The 14,475-nt window shown below is 45.6% G+C and overlaps 1 protein-coding gene across 1 annotated transcript in view; it reads right to left on the reverse strand.

Annotated features, from left to right (window-relative positions):
* Window positions 1–7,803: 7,803 nt before the first annotated feature.
* Window positions 7,804–14,475, reverse strand: part of LOC135057974 (probable G-protein coupled receptor 142) — a 124,771-nt gene continuing 118,099 nt past the window's right edge. The window contains exon 3 of the mRNA XM_063963657.1: window positions 7,804–9,075. Within this exon, the coding sequence (XP_063819727.1) occupies window positions 8,198–9,075 (878 nt within the window). The 3' untranslated portion in view covers window positions 7,804–8,197. The remainder of the gene's footprint in view (window positions 9,076–14,475) is intronic.

Genomic DNA, 14,475 nt, shown 5'->3' on the forward strand with positions numbered 1-14,475 from the left:
TGCTCTTATCACTGCTTAGTAAATGTACCCCTGTGTTTTGTGAGATGGGGTGGCAGGATGGGTGAGTGTTTACGCTCGCACCCGTTAAAGGGGCACCTGTACAAGGGATGTGACCTCACAGGGTATGCCGTACTTTGCAAGACTCATCCTTTATTTTAGCTTGCTGGTTGGACACAGATGGCAGCAAAGTCCAGATACTGCCATACTTGCTGGTTATACAAACAGACCAGTATAAAACATATAGCAACTGTCCATTCTCTTCACTGTTCATTGTGTTTGCTGGTGTCTGTTACTCCCGGCAACTGTATGTCCTTTATTTTATACTGCGGGAGCAGTATGCTCTGCTCTCCAGTCTGACGCGGCTGAATGTCACGCTGCACTGAAGTGTCATATAGAAATAGCGCAACGCAACTTACTGACAACGTTACAGTGCTGAATGGCAGGGGAATTTTACAGCATGGACTGAATGAGAAATAAAGTGTGGGGAGAACACTGCCCATGTTATATCCCTGCAGATACCTGGGGTTTGCACAGGGATAAGGGACACAGGATAGCAGGGTCCCCCTCCCCCATGTGCACAAGCATTATAGGTGATGTCAGATTTATGTGGAGCAGTCTTCCAAAATACACAAGTGGTATCATAAGGAGCCATCCAGTAATAACCTTATATAGTCAGTGAAAATGTCACAGGCCCAGTAATTGCAGTTACTGGGCTTCTGCTGTCTGAGGTCTCACAAGTCAGGGGCATTCAAGCATGTCAGAGGGAGTTCAAGGGACTGTCTGCATTCTTTTTGACAAATGTAAACAGCAGTGATATACAAGTATTGATTGAATACATTGAATACATTTAGAAAATAACAGATAGTTTGCAGACTGTCCCTCCCAGCACGATATACTGCAGGCAGTGCCAGATTAAGGGGGTCATGGGCCTGGAGCTGAAATTTCTAAAGGGCCTATTGCGTGCCACCACACGGGGTGTAACCAACCCTGCAGGTGTGTAGCTACTGATATGGGGGTGTAACCAGTGCTGTATATATATTTATATATGTGTGTAGGCAGGGCCATCTTGATAGCAGCGTAGGCTCCTGGTAAAAGCAATGCACTGGGGCCCTTAACCATCCTCAAGCAGTAGGTGTGGAAGGTGCTATCAGTAGCAGCTTTGATGTCACAAACACACGGCAGTTTATAGCTCTTTGAAACATTGCCACATAGCAGTGGCAGAAATGAAAAGTGGAGCAAGATGGAATTGTCCTTGAACAAAGCGCACTATGGTGTACAAAGAGCACCAAACAGCACAAACAATAAAAAAATATAATTTTTCTGTTTTTTATCTTGCAGCTCAACTGCGTAGATCACAGGGCTTATAGATGCAAGTGAACAAAGACGATCCGTTCATGTGACTGATGCTCAGGATCCCGGTGGTCACCACGCCGACGCTGGGATCCCGAGCGATCAAACGCCCGATAGACGGCATGCGACTAACAGGGACTATTCCCACTTGTGGGTGTCCACGACACCCATAGAGTGGGAATAGAACCCGTGGCGAGTGAAGCAAGCCACCGAGCCTGCTGCTTGGCAAGCGCAGCAAGCTCGCAAGGGGCTTTGGTGCGCTCGCCTCTGCCGGCACTCTGCAGACGGGATCCCAGGGTCGGTATGCTGACCGCCAAGATCCCGAGCGCCGGTCACATAGCCCCAACCCGAACAGAGCACACTAGGGTAAAGTGCACCAAACAGTAACATTTACAGCAGAGTACAGTGCAGCATTCAGCGTGTACCCTATACACAGTCACTTTAAGCAGAGAAACTTGTGAGTCTGGAAACACTACAGCCAACACAGCAGAGTCAGCACAGTATATTGTGAAATGGTGCTGAGTCCTGGCCGTGGCGCCCTATACAGAATCCAACTCCAATCTTGAGAATCAGACGCCAGGAGGATAGCGTATAGGAACATAGGGGCCGATTCAGACCTGATCGCTGCTGTGCGTTTTCTCACATGCTGTGATCAGGTCTGAACTGCGCATGCGCGATGGACCACAGTAACGGGGATTGCAGGTCAGTGACGAGATGGTGCGAAAATTCCAAACGCAATGGCGATCGCAAGAAGATTGGCAGGAAGAGGGCGTTTGTGGGTGGCAACTGACCGTTTCTAGGGAGTGTCCGGAAAAATGCAGGAGGGACCCGGCGTTTTGTGGGAAGATTTCTGATGTCAGCTCCGGCCCCGATCATCGCAGCGGCAGAGTAAGTCCTGGGCTGTGCACAAGCAATCACACCCCTGCACACACACACAATAACCTCCCCCTTTAGGCGGCGACTACTTGATCGCAGGGATGCAAAAAACGCACCCTAGCGAGTAGGTCTGAATTACCCCCATAGTGAAGTGGCACTCACACGGTCTTCAACAAAACAACCAAAGTGTATATCCTATCCGGACGTTTAGGTCCCTTGTTAGACATGTTTGACCTATATATAATATCTAGTCGACGGCTACCCAGCCGAAACATGTCAAAATAAAGAATATATATTATATATATAATGCAATTAAGTTCCCGGCTGTCGGAATCCCACCTGTCGAAATACCAACACCAGAACAGAATCCCGACACCCATGAAAACACTGACATTGGCAGGGGTGTTAGGTTTAGGCACCAAGGGGGGAGGTTAGGGTTAGGCTGCTGGAAGGGAGGGTTAACGGGTAGGGGACAGGGGTTAGGTTAGTAAACTTATCTCTGTTGGGATTTCAAACTTCGGTATGCCGGCGTTGGTATTCTGACCGCAGGCATCCAGACCGGCGGTTACCCATACCAAACCTATATATATATATAAACATACACACAAACACATGCATTTTTATTTTATATATATATATATATTACACACATACTACATAAACATATAGGTATATACATATACTGTATACATGTTTAAAAAGTGTGTGTGTGTATGTATGTATATATATATATATATATACACACATATCAAAAGTCAATGGCTGCTGGGAGCTACTGTAGCAGGATTAACATATTACCTATAGTATACTGAGGTCTCAGGCCGCCTTCAGGGAGCAGTTTGCAAGCCGTCATTGTGCCCCCTTCTTCCTTCACAGCGCGGCAGTGGCGGGGCAATGCGCGCAGCAGGGAGACCAGGGATAGCGCACGCTGTCAGAGCGTCCGCTATAAGTATACAGCTAATACTCCTTTCGATCCGCCAGTGCCGCGGGAGGGGAAGAGGGGGCCGCGGAAGGATGGAGGGGGGAGGGGGGGCACGGCCTGGAGGAGGCGGGGACTGGGACAGCTTGTGGCAGGCTGCTGTAACAGGAGACAATGTTTTCCTGTGTACAGCAGCAGCTGATGGGCAGAAACTGTGGACCTATTTTAATGGGGTGGCCTGGAGCTGCAGCTCCATCCGCCCCATTGTTAATCCGGCCCTGACTGCAGGGACATGCTTGGATGCCCCTAGACAACATTGGATGCCCTAGGCAAATGCCTAGCCTGCCTATAGCTAAGGCCGGCTCTGTCTATGCTCTTCTCAGGAGGTAATACTGTATGTCTCTATACTCTTCTCCCTGCAGAAGATGATGTGTCTCTGTGCACTTCTCCTTGCACAAGGTGATTTTTCTCTGTGTTTTTCTTCCTGCAGGAAATTATACAGTAGGTGCTATTCTTCCTACAGGAGTTAATATGTCTCTGTGTTTTTATCCCTGCAGGAGATAAAGGCCCAAGGGGCCTATTTATCACCATCCGCACTGCGATAATTGATTACATCGCAGGAATGTATCAATTATCACAGGCAGGGACAGAGCTTGCGGTCAAGCTCTGTCCCTGCGATGTCACTTCGCAGCATCATCAGGGTATTTTTCATAAAAAAATTCCCCCGAGGTCCTGCTGCGCATACGCTGCCCCACCGACATCGCTGCTACCGCCGCCCGGTCGACCTCCCCCATCGCGAATACCAGATCCTGTGCGCTGCAGTGACTAGCTATTGGAAATAAACATTGTTTGTGGTGGGAACTTAATATATACCGTATTTGCCGGCGTATAAGACGACTTTTTTGCCCTGCAAAACATGCCTCCAAGTGGGGGGGTCGTCTTATACGCCGGGTGCACTTCATACGCCGGGTGCCATAGTGGCCTCCCGATGCACTGCGGCCGCGGCGGGTCATCAGCGTGGCTGCGGCGAGCATCAGAAGCGATACAGGGGTGCCAGCCTTTTCGGCGTGACCGGCCCGTTCTGCTCGGCGGGAAGCAGCGGCGCTCCGACCCGCCCCTTGCACATGCGGTCATAATATACAGTATGTCACTTGGTATTAATAGACTGCTGCTAGTGACAGGGAGACAGGGAGGGCAGACAGGGAGCAGGGACCAATCCAATCAGGCTTTGTATACAGCCAACAGCCAACCACAGTACTGCACCATTGTACAGTACAATACAGCATAGAAAATGTCCAGCCGTCAAACCCCTATCAACCCTATCATGGCACCAGCAAAAAGAAAGAAATATGATGCAAGTTTTAAACTTCTTTGTTCTTTTACGTTTTATTTGGTGTGTGGAAGGTGTGCGGAAGAGGGGGTAGTCTTATACGGCGAGTATATAACAAACTCTATATTTTGAGTGGAAATGTTGGGGGTCGTCTTATACGCCCAGTCGTCTTATACGCCGGCAAATACGGTAAAGATCTTTTATATATATTTTTTTTTATCTATAACTCCATTTTAGGTGTCCGTTTTCAATTTATATTTTGTACAAGGATGGATTATTGTTGTAAACGTGTCTGTTTTTATGCTGATTTAACACACTGGTTGTGATATATTGGTTTGTATAAGTAATCAGATCAATTAAAGCCACAGCTATAAAAAGGTAGCTGGAGAGGCATAGACCACACCCCCTGACGAAGTCCAAGAGTGACGAAATGCGTTGGGCGTGGCCTGGGAGGATGCAACTGACATACACCTGTCGAGTACTACGTCCGTGAACTAAGACACTGATGAAATTATACTGCCGTTAAAGCTGTGTGGAGCGTGTCGCTGTTGCTTTCCGGAGGCATTGGTGAACCGACCATATACTTGTGCTTTTAAACTTTGATGTATGTGAGCTTGTTACTTGTTTAATAAAATACATTTGATATCTAATCTCACTGAGTGCCCCATCATTCTCTTCTAGTTGTTATTCATTTGGATTAACAGTGTTGGTAACACTGTAACAAGAGGTGCCTACATTCACCAATTGAATTACGGACGTTTAATGGATAAAGACAGTGGACATTGATTGCACAACCACTCAATATATCAGTGTCTGTATAAATGTTTCTGTGTTTATACAGTATGTGTTTGTGTACCTATATATATGTGTCTGTGTCACTGTGTATATGTGTCTGTAACTACAGGTGAACTTCCCGAACATAGATTGGGTAAGCGTGGGGGCATGTGGATCTGGCAGGCACAGCAGCACTCTCTGTATAATATGGAGGTCACTGCGATGCTCTCTGAAATATATGGCGGGCACTGCAACACTGCATTATATAATGGACACTGCAACACACTGCATTATATGGTGGGCGCTGCAATGCTCTGCATCTTCCCTGGGTGCGCTCATTAACTCCTTTGGCCTTCAATACCACCTCTATGCTGATGACACACAACTCTACCTCTCCTCTCCTGATCTGTCCCCCTCTGTCCTCTCTCAAGTTTCCAGCTGCCTCTCCGCCATCTCCTCCTGGATGTCTGAGCGCTCTCTGAAGCTCAACATGGACAAAACTGAACTCATTATCTTTCCCCCAGCCAGAGCAACACCCCCTACCAATATCTCTATCACTGTCCTCAACTCCGCAGCTAGGCTTATCTTCCTCTCCCACCGCTCCACATCTGCCACTCCCTTCGACAAAATCTGCACTGGCTCCCATTCCCCTACAGAATCCTCTTCAAACTCCTCACCCTCTCATACAAGGCCATCTCTAATTCCATTGCTCCCTACATCTCCAACCTCCTCTCCCTTCAAACTCCCTCCCGCCCCCTATGGTCGACCAATGACCATCGCCTCTCCTCTGCCCTGGTCACTGCTTCCCATGCTCGAGTTCAAGATTTTGCCCGTGCTGCACCCCTTCAGTGGAACGCACTTCCCCGCTCCATTAGACTCTCCCTGACCTTGTAAAGCTTCAAACGGGCACTAAAAACCCACCTATTCATCAAAGCATACCCTTCCAATGCATAACCTAGTCCTGAGGCTGCTCCTCCATCCCCCTACCTCATGCCTTGAACATCTCAGGCTACCTTGCGCTTGCTTGCACCTCACGTCATCTGTCTGTAGCCCCTTCCCACTAGATTGTTAGCTCTTCAGAGCACTGCCCTCTTTCCTCTTGTCAAAGCCCTCTTCTCGACACATTTCACTCGCAGCTCTCTCCTACTCAGTGACCATCTTTACCCGCTCTTTCTCCTGCTGGTAAAGGCTCATCTCTATCTATGGCTCCCAGCCCCAAGTAGTACGATGATTACTCCCTCGCTACTTAAATCGTAGCTGCATTATGTTTTGAGAATTGTGGTGCTCTTTGTTATCTGTACTCTTTTTTTTGTTATTTATTTACTGTAATGCTAAGTTTTGTCTTCCTTTACTGTCCTTTGTACGGCGCTGCGAAACACTTGTGGCGCCTTATAAATAAAATTTCATAATAATAATAATAATATATTGGGCATTGATGGTCTTTGTATTATATGGCAGTCACAAAATTCTTTAAGTCACTAAACTGCTATTAGTATTCTTTTGTGGTAATTAAATCGCTCTCAATATTGTCTGGCAGTCACAAAATTGCTCTCAGTATTGTCTGGTAGTCACAAAATTGCTCTCAGTATTGTCTGGAGGTCACAAACTTGCTCTAAGTATGGTCTGGTAGTCACAAAATTGCTCTTAGTATTGTCTAGTAGTTACAAAATTGCTCTCAGTATGGTAGGGTAGTCACAAAATTGCTCTCAGTATTGTCTGGAGGTCAAAAAATTGCTCTCAGTATTGTCTAGTAGTCACAAAATTGCTCTCAGTATTGTCTAGTAGTCACAAAGTTGCTCTCATGTATTGTCTCGTAGTCACAAAATTGCTCTCAGTATTGTCTGGAGGTCACAAAATTGCTCTCGGTATTGTCTAGTAGTCACAAAATTGCTCTCAGTATTGTCTAGTAGTCACAAAATTGCTCTTAGTATTGTCTAGTAGTCACAAAATTGCTCTCAGTATTGTAGGGTAGTCACAATGTTGCTCTCAGTATTGTCTGGTAGTCAGAAAATTGCTCTCAGCATTGTTTTGTGGTCAGAAAATTGCTCTCAGTATCATCTGGAGGCCACAAAATTGCTCTCAGTATTGTCTGGAGATCACAAAGTTGCTCTCAGCATTGTAGGGTAGTCACAAAATTGTTCAGTATTTTTTAGTAGCAGTCATAAAATTGCTCTCAGTATTGTCTGGTAGTCAAAAAGATTGCAAATGGAATCAGCCTTTTTTCTGCTAATGTGCATTTGACATTGGCAAATTCACATGGATCTGCAAATGTGAATGTGAGCGATAACAGGTTGGCATGGTGTTGGGGGCCCAAGATATATCTTGCCTCTGGGCACCTAGAATGAAGCTACAGCACTGCTCTGTGCTATACTCCCTGCAGGAGAAGATATTAATCCATTTACATATGACAAGATATATATTGCACTATATTTTTGTTTTGCAGAATAGGTATGGAAAGAAGTTTGCTGAAGAAATAAAGGAAGAAAGAAAACTTTTGCATCAAATAATGTTGATTTTATTTACAGATGTTTGGTGTCAATATTTTCCCCCATTGTTTTCTTGAAATGCAGATCTTGAAGAATTATCCGCTGCATTTCAACCCCACCAGGAAAACAGCGCTTATCTCAGATATCTCTGTATATTTCTTCCCTAAACCCACCATTTTGAAAATGGCAACTTCTCTCCTTACCACTTCCAGTCTCTGCATCCCTTATAGATACTACATTATACTGTTTTTATGATTTATCACATTTGAATGATCCCCTTATAAAAAAAATCACATTGCAGGAGAGAGCTGGATGGGGTCACACACTTTTAATTCAAACATGTCTATTTCATGCATGGGTTGTTGTTTTTTGCTGCCAATTCTTTACATGCAATCATTACAGGACAATGCAATACATGTATATGGTAGAAAATTCAATTATATGTATGCTGCGTAACTTAACTTAAATAGCTGTTGCTTGTGGGATCTCCATGGGCTTCAAAGAGTCAGAAAAATTGTCACTATGGGATTTTTTCCCCTCTACCATGTGGCAAGATTTTTGCAATCCAAGGATCTCTCTCACCATGTCCCGAAATCTCTGACTTACAAAACAGTAGAGGAAGAAGTTGACAGCTGTGTTCAAGAGGGCTAACATATTTCCAATATCCATAGCCAGATGAACCTTCCAGTTCTTGTGGACAGAGGACACGTACATGTGAATGATTATGACAATAGTCCGGGGAGCCCAAAGTAAGGCAAAGACAGTTGTGATGCCCATAAGGATTGCTGTGGTCTTGCCGATGCGAAGCTTGTACCTCTTTGACTCTGACTTCCTTCTAAGCCTGACAATGATTACAGAGTTTGTGAGGAGGAATATGGTGCAAGGGATGAAGTAAATGATAAAGCAATGGACCCACTTGAGGACACGGTCTAGCAATCCTGGTGTTCGGGGGTCCCTCCAAACATCACTCCACCAATAGAAGGGGATTCCGGTTACAAATGATGCCAGAAAGACACAGATAATGATTCTACGTGTGCGCTCTGGATAAGATAGTGAGCGATACTGCAGGGGAAGACACAGGGCTACATATCGGTCGATTGTGAGGATGACAGTGATCCATATGGAGGCATGGTTGGAGGAGAACTCAAGGACACTTACCATGTGGATGAAAGCATTGGGCACTTTGCGATGGAGGATGGCAGTCTGCAAAATAAAGCCTACAAAGATGATAAATATCTGGGTGAGGATGTCAGAAGCGGTGAGAGCCAATAGGTAGTAGTATGAAGACTTCTTAGTCCTGAAAGCTAGCTTTGAAAGGGCCACAGCTGTTAAGATATTCACTGTTGGGAGAGAAGATAATGACAGTCAGAGTGGAACATCTGCAAGTCTATTGTTACACTTCATTGCATAGGTTACACTTTTAAGAAATCTAATTTTTAGTCAGTTGTAATACAAAGGAATTGGAACTTTTCTTGCTTGCATTAATAAGAATAGAAAATTAAAGGAGTTTCATAGGTCACTGATTACTTTGAAGTCTCTGTAATTGACACCTTCTCATCTTATGCTGAAAACTGTTTACTGCGTCCTGTGCTATGTGCTTTTGGGACAGCCTGTTCTGTTCTAAAGTGTGGTTTCTCATCAGGATTGCAGAGGTTCTGAGGTTTTGAGCAAATTGGTGGGGTGCAATCCTGCTGGGAAAATTCTACAATCTCACCGGGATTTCATATCTACTGCTTAGCACCTATACCGCATAGAGTGGAGGAAAGGAAGTAAGCACAGAAATAATAGGTGTTATTTAAGCACAGTACTGTAAATAGGGGGTAATTCCAAGTTGATCGCAGCAGGATTTTTTATAGCAACTGGGCAAAACAATGTGCACTGCAGGGGAGGCAGATATAACATGTGCAGAGAGAGTTAGATTTGGGTGTGGTGTGTTCAATCTGCAATCTAATTTGCAGTGTAAAAATAGAGCAGCCAGTATTTACCCTGCACAGAAATAAAATAACCCACCCAAATCTAACTCTCTCTGCACATGTTATATCTGCCTCCCCTGCAGTGCACATGGTTTTGCCCAGTTGCTATCAAAAATCCTGCTGCGATCAAATTGGAATTACCCCCATAGTGAGACGTGACAAATGGTTATGTTTGTCATTCTTTGGCATGGAAAGGGTATGTTCTACCATGACTACTGTAGTGACAGATAAGTACTGTATTTCTCTTTGTTCTTTGTACTTACAGTCCCAGCCCTAAGATATTACAGTATACCCTTATACTCATTAAGATTTTATTTACATTTTATTTACTTGAAGTTATACATAAATCAATGTAACTTTCGTATTAAATGTCTTTATTCGTGCAAGCATTCCTCACTCGCAACCATCCTGTGGCTTTGTCCTTCTGATCTCAGGGAAAGGGCATATTATAGTAGGCTGTATGACTCTCTGATACACTCCTCTCTCTCCACATGTCCAGGCCAGGGTAGAATGATGTATTTGCTACAGTGTGGTAACAAAGAACAGATATCTGCTTTGTTATCAGTGTCACGTCTGCTGCTTCCACTATGGTGATGCAGCTATGGCCCGGTCTGGATGGTTTGTAAAGTAAATATACACAATGATAACCAATAGTAACATAGTAACATAGTCGGTGAGGTTGAAAAAAGTCTAGTAGTACATCGAGTTCAACCTGAATTATATTGCATTCCCTAATCTATTTAGGTTAAAGGCTATATCCTCGTATATCTTTTTCGGTTAGAAATTTGTCTAACCCATTTTTAAATGCATTGACTGAGAACGCCATTACAACCTTCTCTGGCAGTGTATTCCATATGCGTATTGCCCTTACAGTGAAGAATCCCTTCCTGAGTACGAAATTTCCTCTCCTCAAGCCTTAGCAGGTGCCCGCACGTTTTGTGTAGGGGTCTCTTAGTAAACAACTCACATGATAGCTCCGCATATTGCCCCTTTATATATTTGTAAATATGAATAAATATTAGTCTCATTTCTAGTGTACACATATGTAACCTAGAAAGCCTCTCCTCATAGCCCAGTGTCTCCAGTTTGGTAGCTTGTCTCTGAACCTTTTCAAGTTCTAATATGTCTCTTTTATAGTGATGTGCACCGGACATTTTTCGGGTTTTGTGTTTTGGTTTTGGATTCGGTTCCGCGGCCGTGTTTTGGATTCGGACGCGTTTTGGCAAAACCTCACCGAAATTTTTTTGTCGGATTCGGGTGTGTTTTGGATTCGGGTGTTTTTTACAAAAAACCCTAAAAAACAGCTTAAATCATAGAATTTGGGGGTCATTTTGATCCCATAGTTTTATTAACCTCAATAACCATAATTTCCACTCATTTCCAGTCTATTCTGAACACCTCACACCTCACAATATTATTTTTAGTCCTAAAATTTGCACCAAGGTCGCTGGATGGCTAAGCTAAGCGACACAAGTGGCCGACACAAACACCTGGCCCATCTAGGAGTGGCACTGCAGTGTCAGGCAGGATGGCACTTCAAAAAAATTGTCCCCAAACAGCACATGATGCAAAGAAAAATTAAAGAAAAAAGAGGTGCAAGATGGAATTGTCCTTGGGCCCTCCCACCCACCCTTATGTTGTATAAACAGGACATGCACACTTTAACGAACCCATCATTTCAGCGACAGGGTCTGCCACACGACTGTGACTGAAATGACTGGTTGGTTTGGGCCCCCACCAAAAAAAGAAGCAATCAATCTCTCCTTGCACAAACTGGCTCTACAGAGGCAAGATGTCCACCTCATCATCATCCTCCGATTCCTCACCCCTTTCACTGTGTACATCCCCCTCCTCACAGATTATTAATTCGTCCCCACTGGAATACACCATCTCAGGTCCTGTGTACTTTGTGGAGGCAATTGCTGCTGGTGAATGTCTCCACGGAGGAATTGATTATAATTCATTTTGATGAACATCATCTTCTCCACATTTTCTGGAAGTAACCTCGTACGCCGATTGCTGACAAGGTGAGCGGCTGCACTAAACACTCTTTCGGAGTACACACTGGAGGGAGGATAACTTAGGTAGAATAAAGCCAGTTTGTGCAAGGGCCTCCAAATTGCCTCTTTTTCCTGACTGTCTGACGTGCCTACTTGGATGTGGTCACTCATATAATCCTCCACCATTCTTTCAATGGTGAGAGAATCATATGAAGTGACAGTAGAAGACATGTCAGTAATCGTTGGCAGGTCCTTCAGTCCGGACCAGATGTCAGCACTCGCTCCAGACTGCCCTGCATCACCGCCAGCGGGTGGGCTCGAAATTCCTAGCCTTTTCCTCGCACCCCCAGTTGCGGGAGAATGTGAAGGAGGAGATGTTGACGAGTCACGTTCCGCTTGACTTGACAATTTTCTCACCAGCAGGTCTTTGAACCTCTGCAGACTTGTGTCTGCCGGAAAGAGAGATACAACGTAGGTTTTAAATCTAGGATCGAGCACGGTGGCCAAAATGTAGTGCTCTGATTTCAACAGATTGACCACCCGTGAATCCTGGTTAAGCGAATTAAGGGCTCCATCCACAAGTCCCACATGCCTAGCGGAATCGCTCTGTTTTAGCTCCTCCTTCAATGTCTCCAGCTTCTTCTGCAAAAGCCTGATGAGGGGAATGACCTGAATCAGGCTGGCAGTGTCTGAACTGACTTCACGTGTGGCAAGTTCAAAGGGTTGCAGAACCTTGCACAACGTTGAAATCATTCTCCACTGCGCTTGAGTCAGGTGCATTCCCCCTCCTTTGCCTATATCATGGCCAGATGTATAGGCTTGAATGGCCTTTTGCTGCTCCTCCATCCTCTGAAGCATATAGAGGGTTGAATTCCACCTCGTTACCACCTCTTGCTTCAGATGATGGCAGGGCAGGTTCAGGAGGGTTTGCTGGTGCTCCAGTCTTCTGTACGCGGTGGCTGAATGCCGAAAGTGGCCCGCAATTCTTCGGGCCACCGACAGCATCTCTTGCACGCCCCTGTCGTTTTTTAAATAATTCTGCACCACCAAATTCAATGTATGTGCAAAACATGGGATGTGCTGGAATTTGCCCAGATGTAATGCACGCACAATATTGCTGGCTTTGTCCGATGTCACAAATTCCCAGGAGAGTCCAATTGGGGTAAGCCATTCTGCGATGATCTTCCTCAGTTTCCGTAAGAGGTTGTCAGCTGTGTGCCTCTTCTGGAAAGCGGTGATACAAAGCGTAGCCTGCCTAGGAACGAGTTGGCGTTTGTGAGATGCTGCTACTGGTGCCGCCGCTGCTGTTCCTGCTGCGGGAGGCAATACATCTACCCAGTGGGCTGTCACAGTCATATAGTCCTGAGTCTGCCCTGCTCCACTTGTCCACATGTCCGTGGTTAAGTGGACATTGGGTACAACTGCATTTTTTAGGACACTGGTGAGTCTTTTTCTGAGGTCTGTGTACATTTTCGGTATCGCCTGCCTAGAGAAATGGAACCTAGATGGTATTTGGTACCGGGGACACAGTACCTCAATCAAGTCTCTAGTTGCCTCTGAATTAACGGTGGATACCGGAACCACGTTTCTCACCGCCCAGGCTGCCAAGGCCTGAGTTATCTGCTTTGCAGCAGGATGACTGCTGTGATATTTCATCTTCCTCGCAAAGGACTGTTGGACAGTCAATTGCTTACTGGAAGTAGTACAAGTGGTCTTCCGACTTCCCCTCTGGGATGACGATCGACTCCCAGCAGCTACAACAGCAGCGCCAGCAGCAGTAGGCGTTACACTCAAGGATGCATCGGAGGAATCCCAGTTAGGAGAGGACTCGTCAGACTTGCCAGTGACATGGCCTGCAGGACTATTGGCTTTCCTGGGTAAGGAGGAAATTGACACTGAGGGAGTTGGTGGTGTGGTTTGCAGGAGCTTGGTTACAAGAGGAAGGGATTTAGTGGTCAGTGGACTGCTTCCACTGTCACCCAAAGTTTTTGAACTTGTCACTGACTTATGATGAATGCGCTGCAGGTGACGTATAAGGGAGGATGTTCCGAGGTGGTTAACGTCCTTACCCCTACTTATTACAGCTTGACAAAGGCAACACACGGCTTGACACCTGTTGTCCGCATTTGTGTTGAAATAATTCCACTCCGAAGAGCTGATTTTTTTTGTATTTTGACCAGGCATGTCAATGGCCATATTCGTCCCACGGACAACAGGTGTCTCCCCGGGTGCCTGACTTAAACAAACCACCTCACCATCAGAATCCTCCTTGTCAATTTCCTCCCCAGCGCCAGCAACACCCATATCCTCATCCTGGTGTACTTCAACAGTGACATCTTCAATTTGACTATCAGGAACTGGACTGCGGGTGCTCCTTCCAGCACTTGCAGGGGGCGTGCAAATGGTGGAAGGCGCAAGCTCTTCCCGTCCAGTGTTGGGAAGGTCAGGCATCGCAACCGACACAATTGGACTCTCCTTGGGTATTTGTGATTTAGAAGAACGCACAGTTCTTTGCTGTGCTTTTGCCAGCTTAAGTCTTTTCATTTTTCTAGCGAGAGGATGAGTGCTTCCATCCTCATGTGAAGCTGAACCATTAGCCATGAACATAGGCCAGGGCCTCAGCCGTTCCTTGCCACTCCGTGTCGTAAATGGCATATTGGCAAGTTTACGCTTCTCCTCAGACACTTTTAATTTTGATTTTTGGGTCATTTTACGGAACTTTTGTTTTTTGGATTTTACATGCTCTCTACTATGACATTGGGCATCG

This window comes from Pseudophryne corroboree, chromosome 3, assembly GCF_028390025.1.
Source record: "Pseudophryne corroboree isolate aPseCor3 chromosome 3, aPseCor3.hap2, whole genome shotgun sequence".
In the NCBI taxonomy this organism is placed as follows: domain Eukaryota; kingdom Metazoa; phylum Chordata; class Amphibia; order Anura; family Myobatrachidae; genus Pseudophryne; species Pseudophryne corroboree.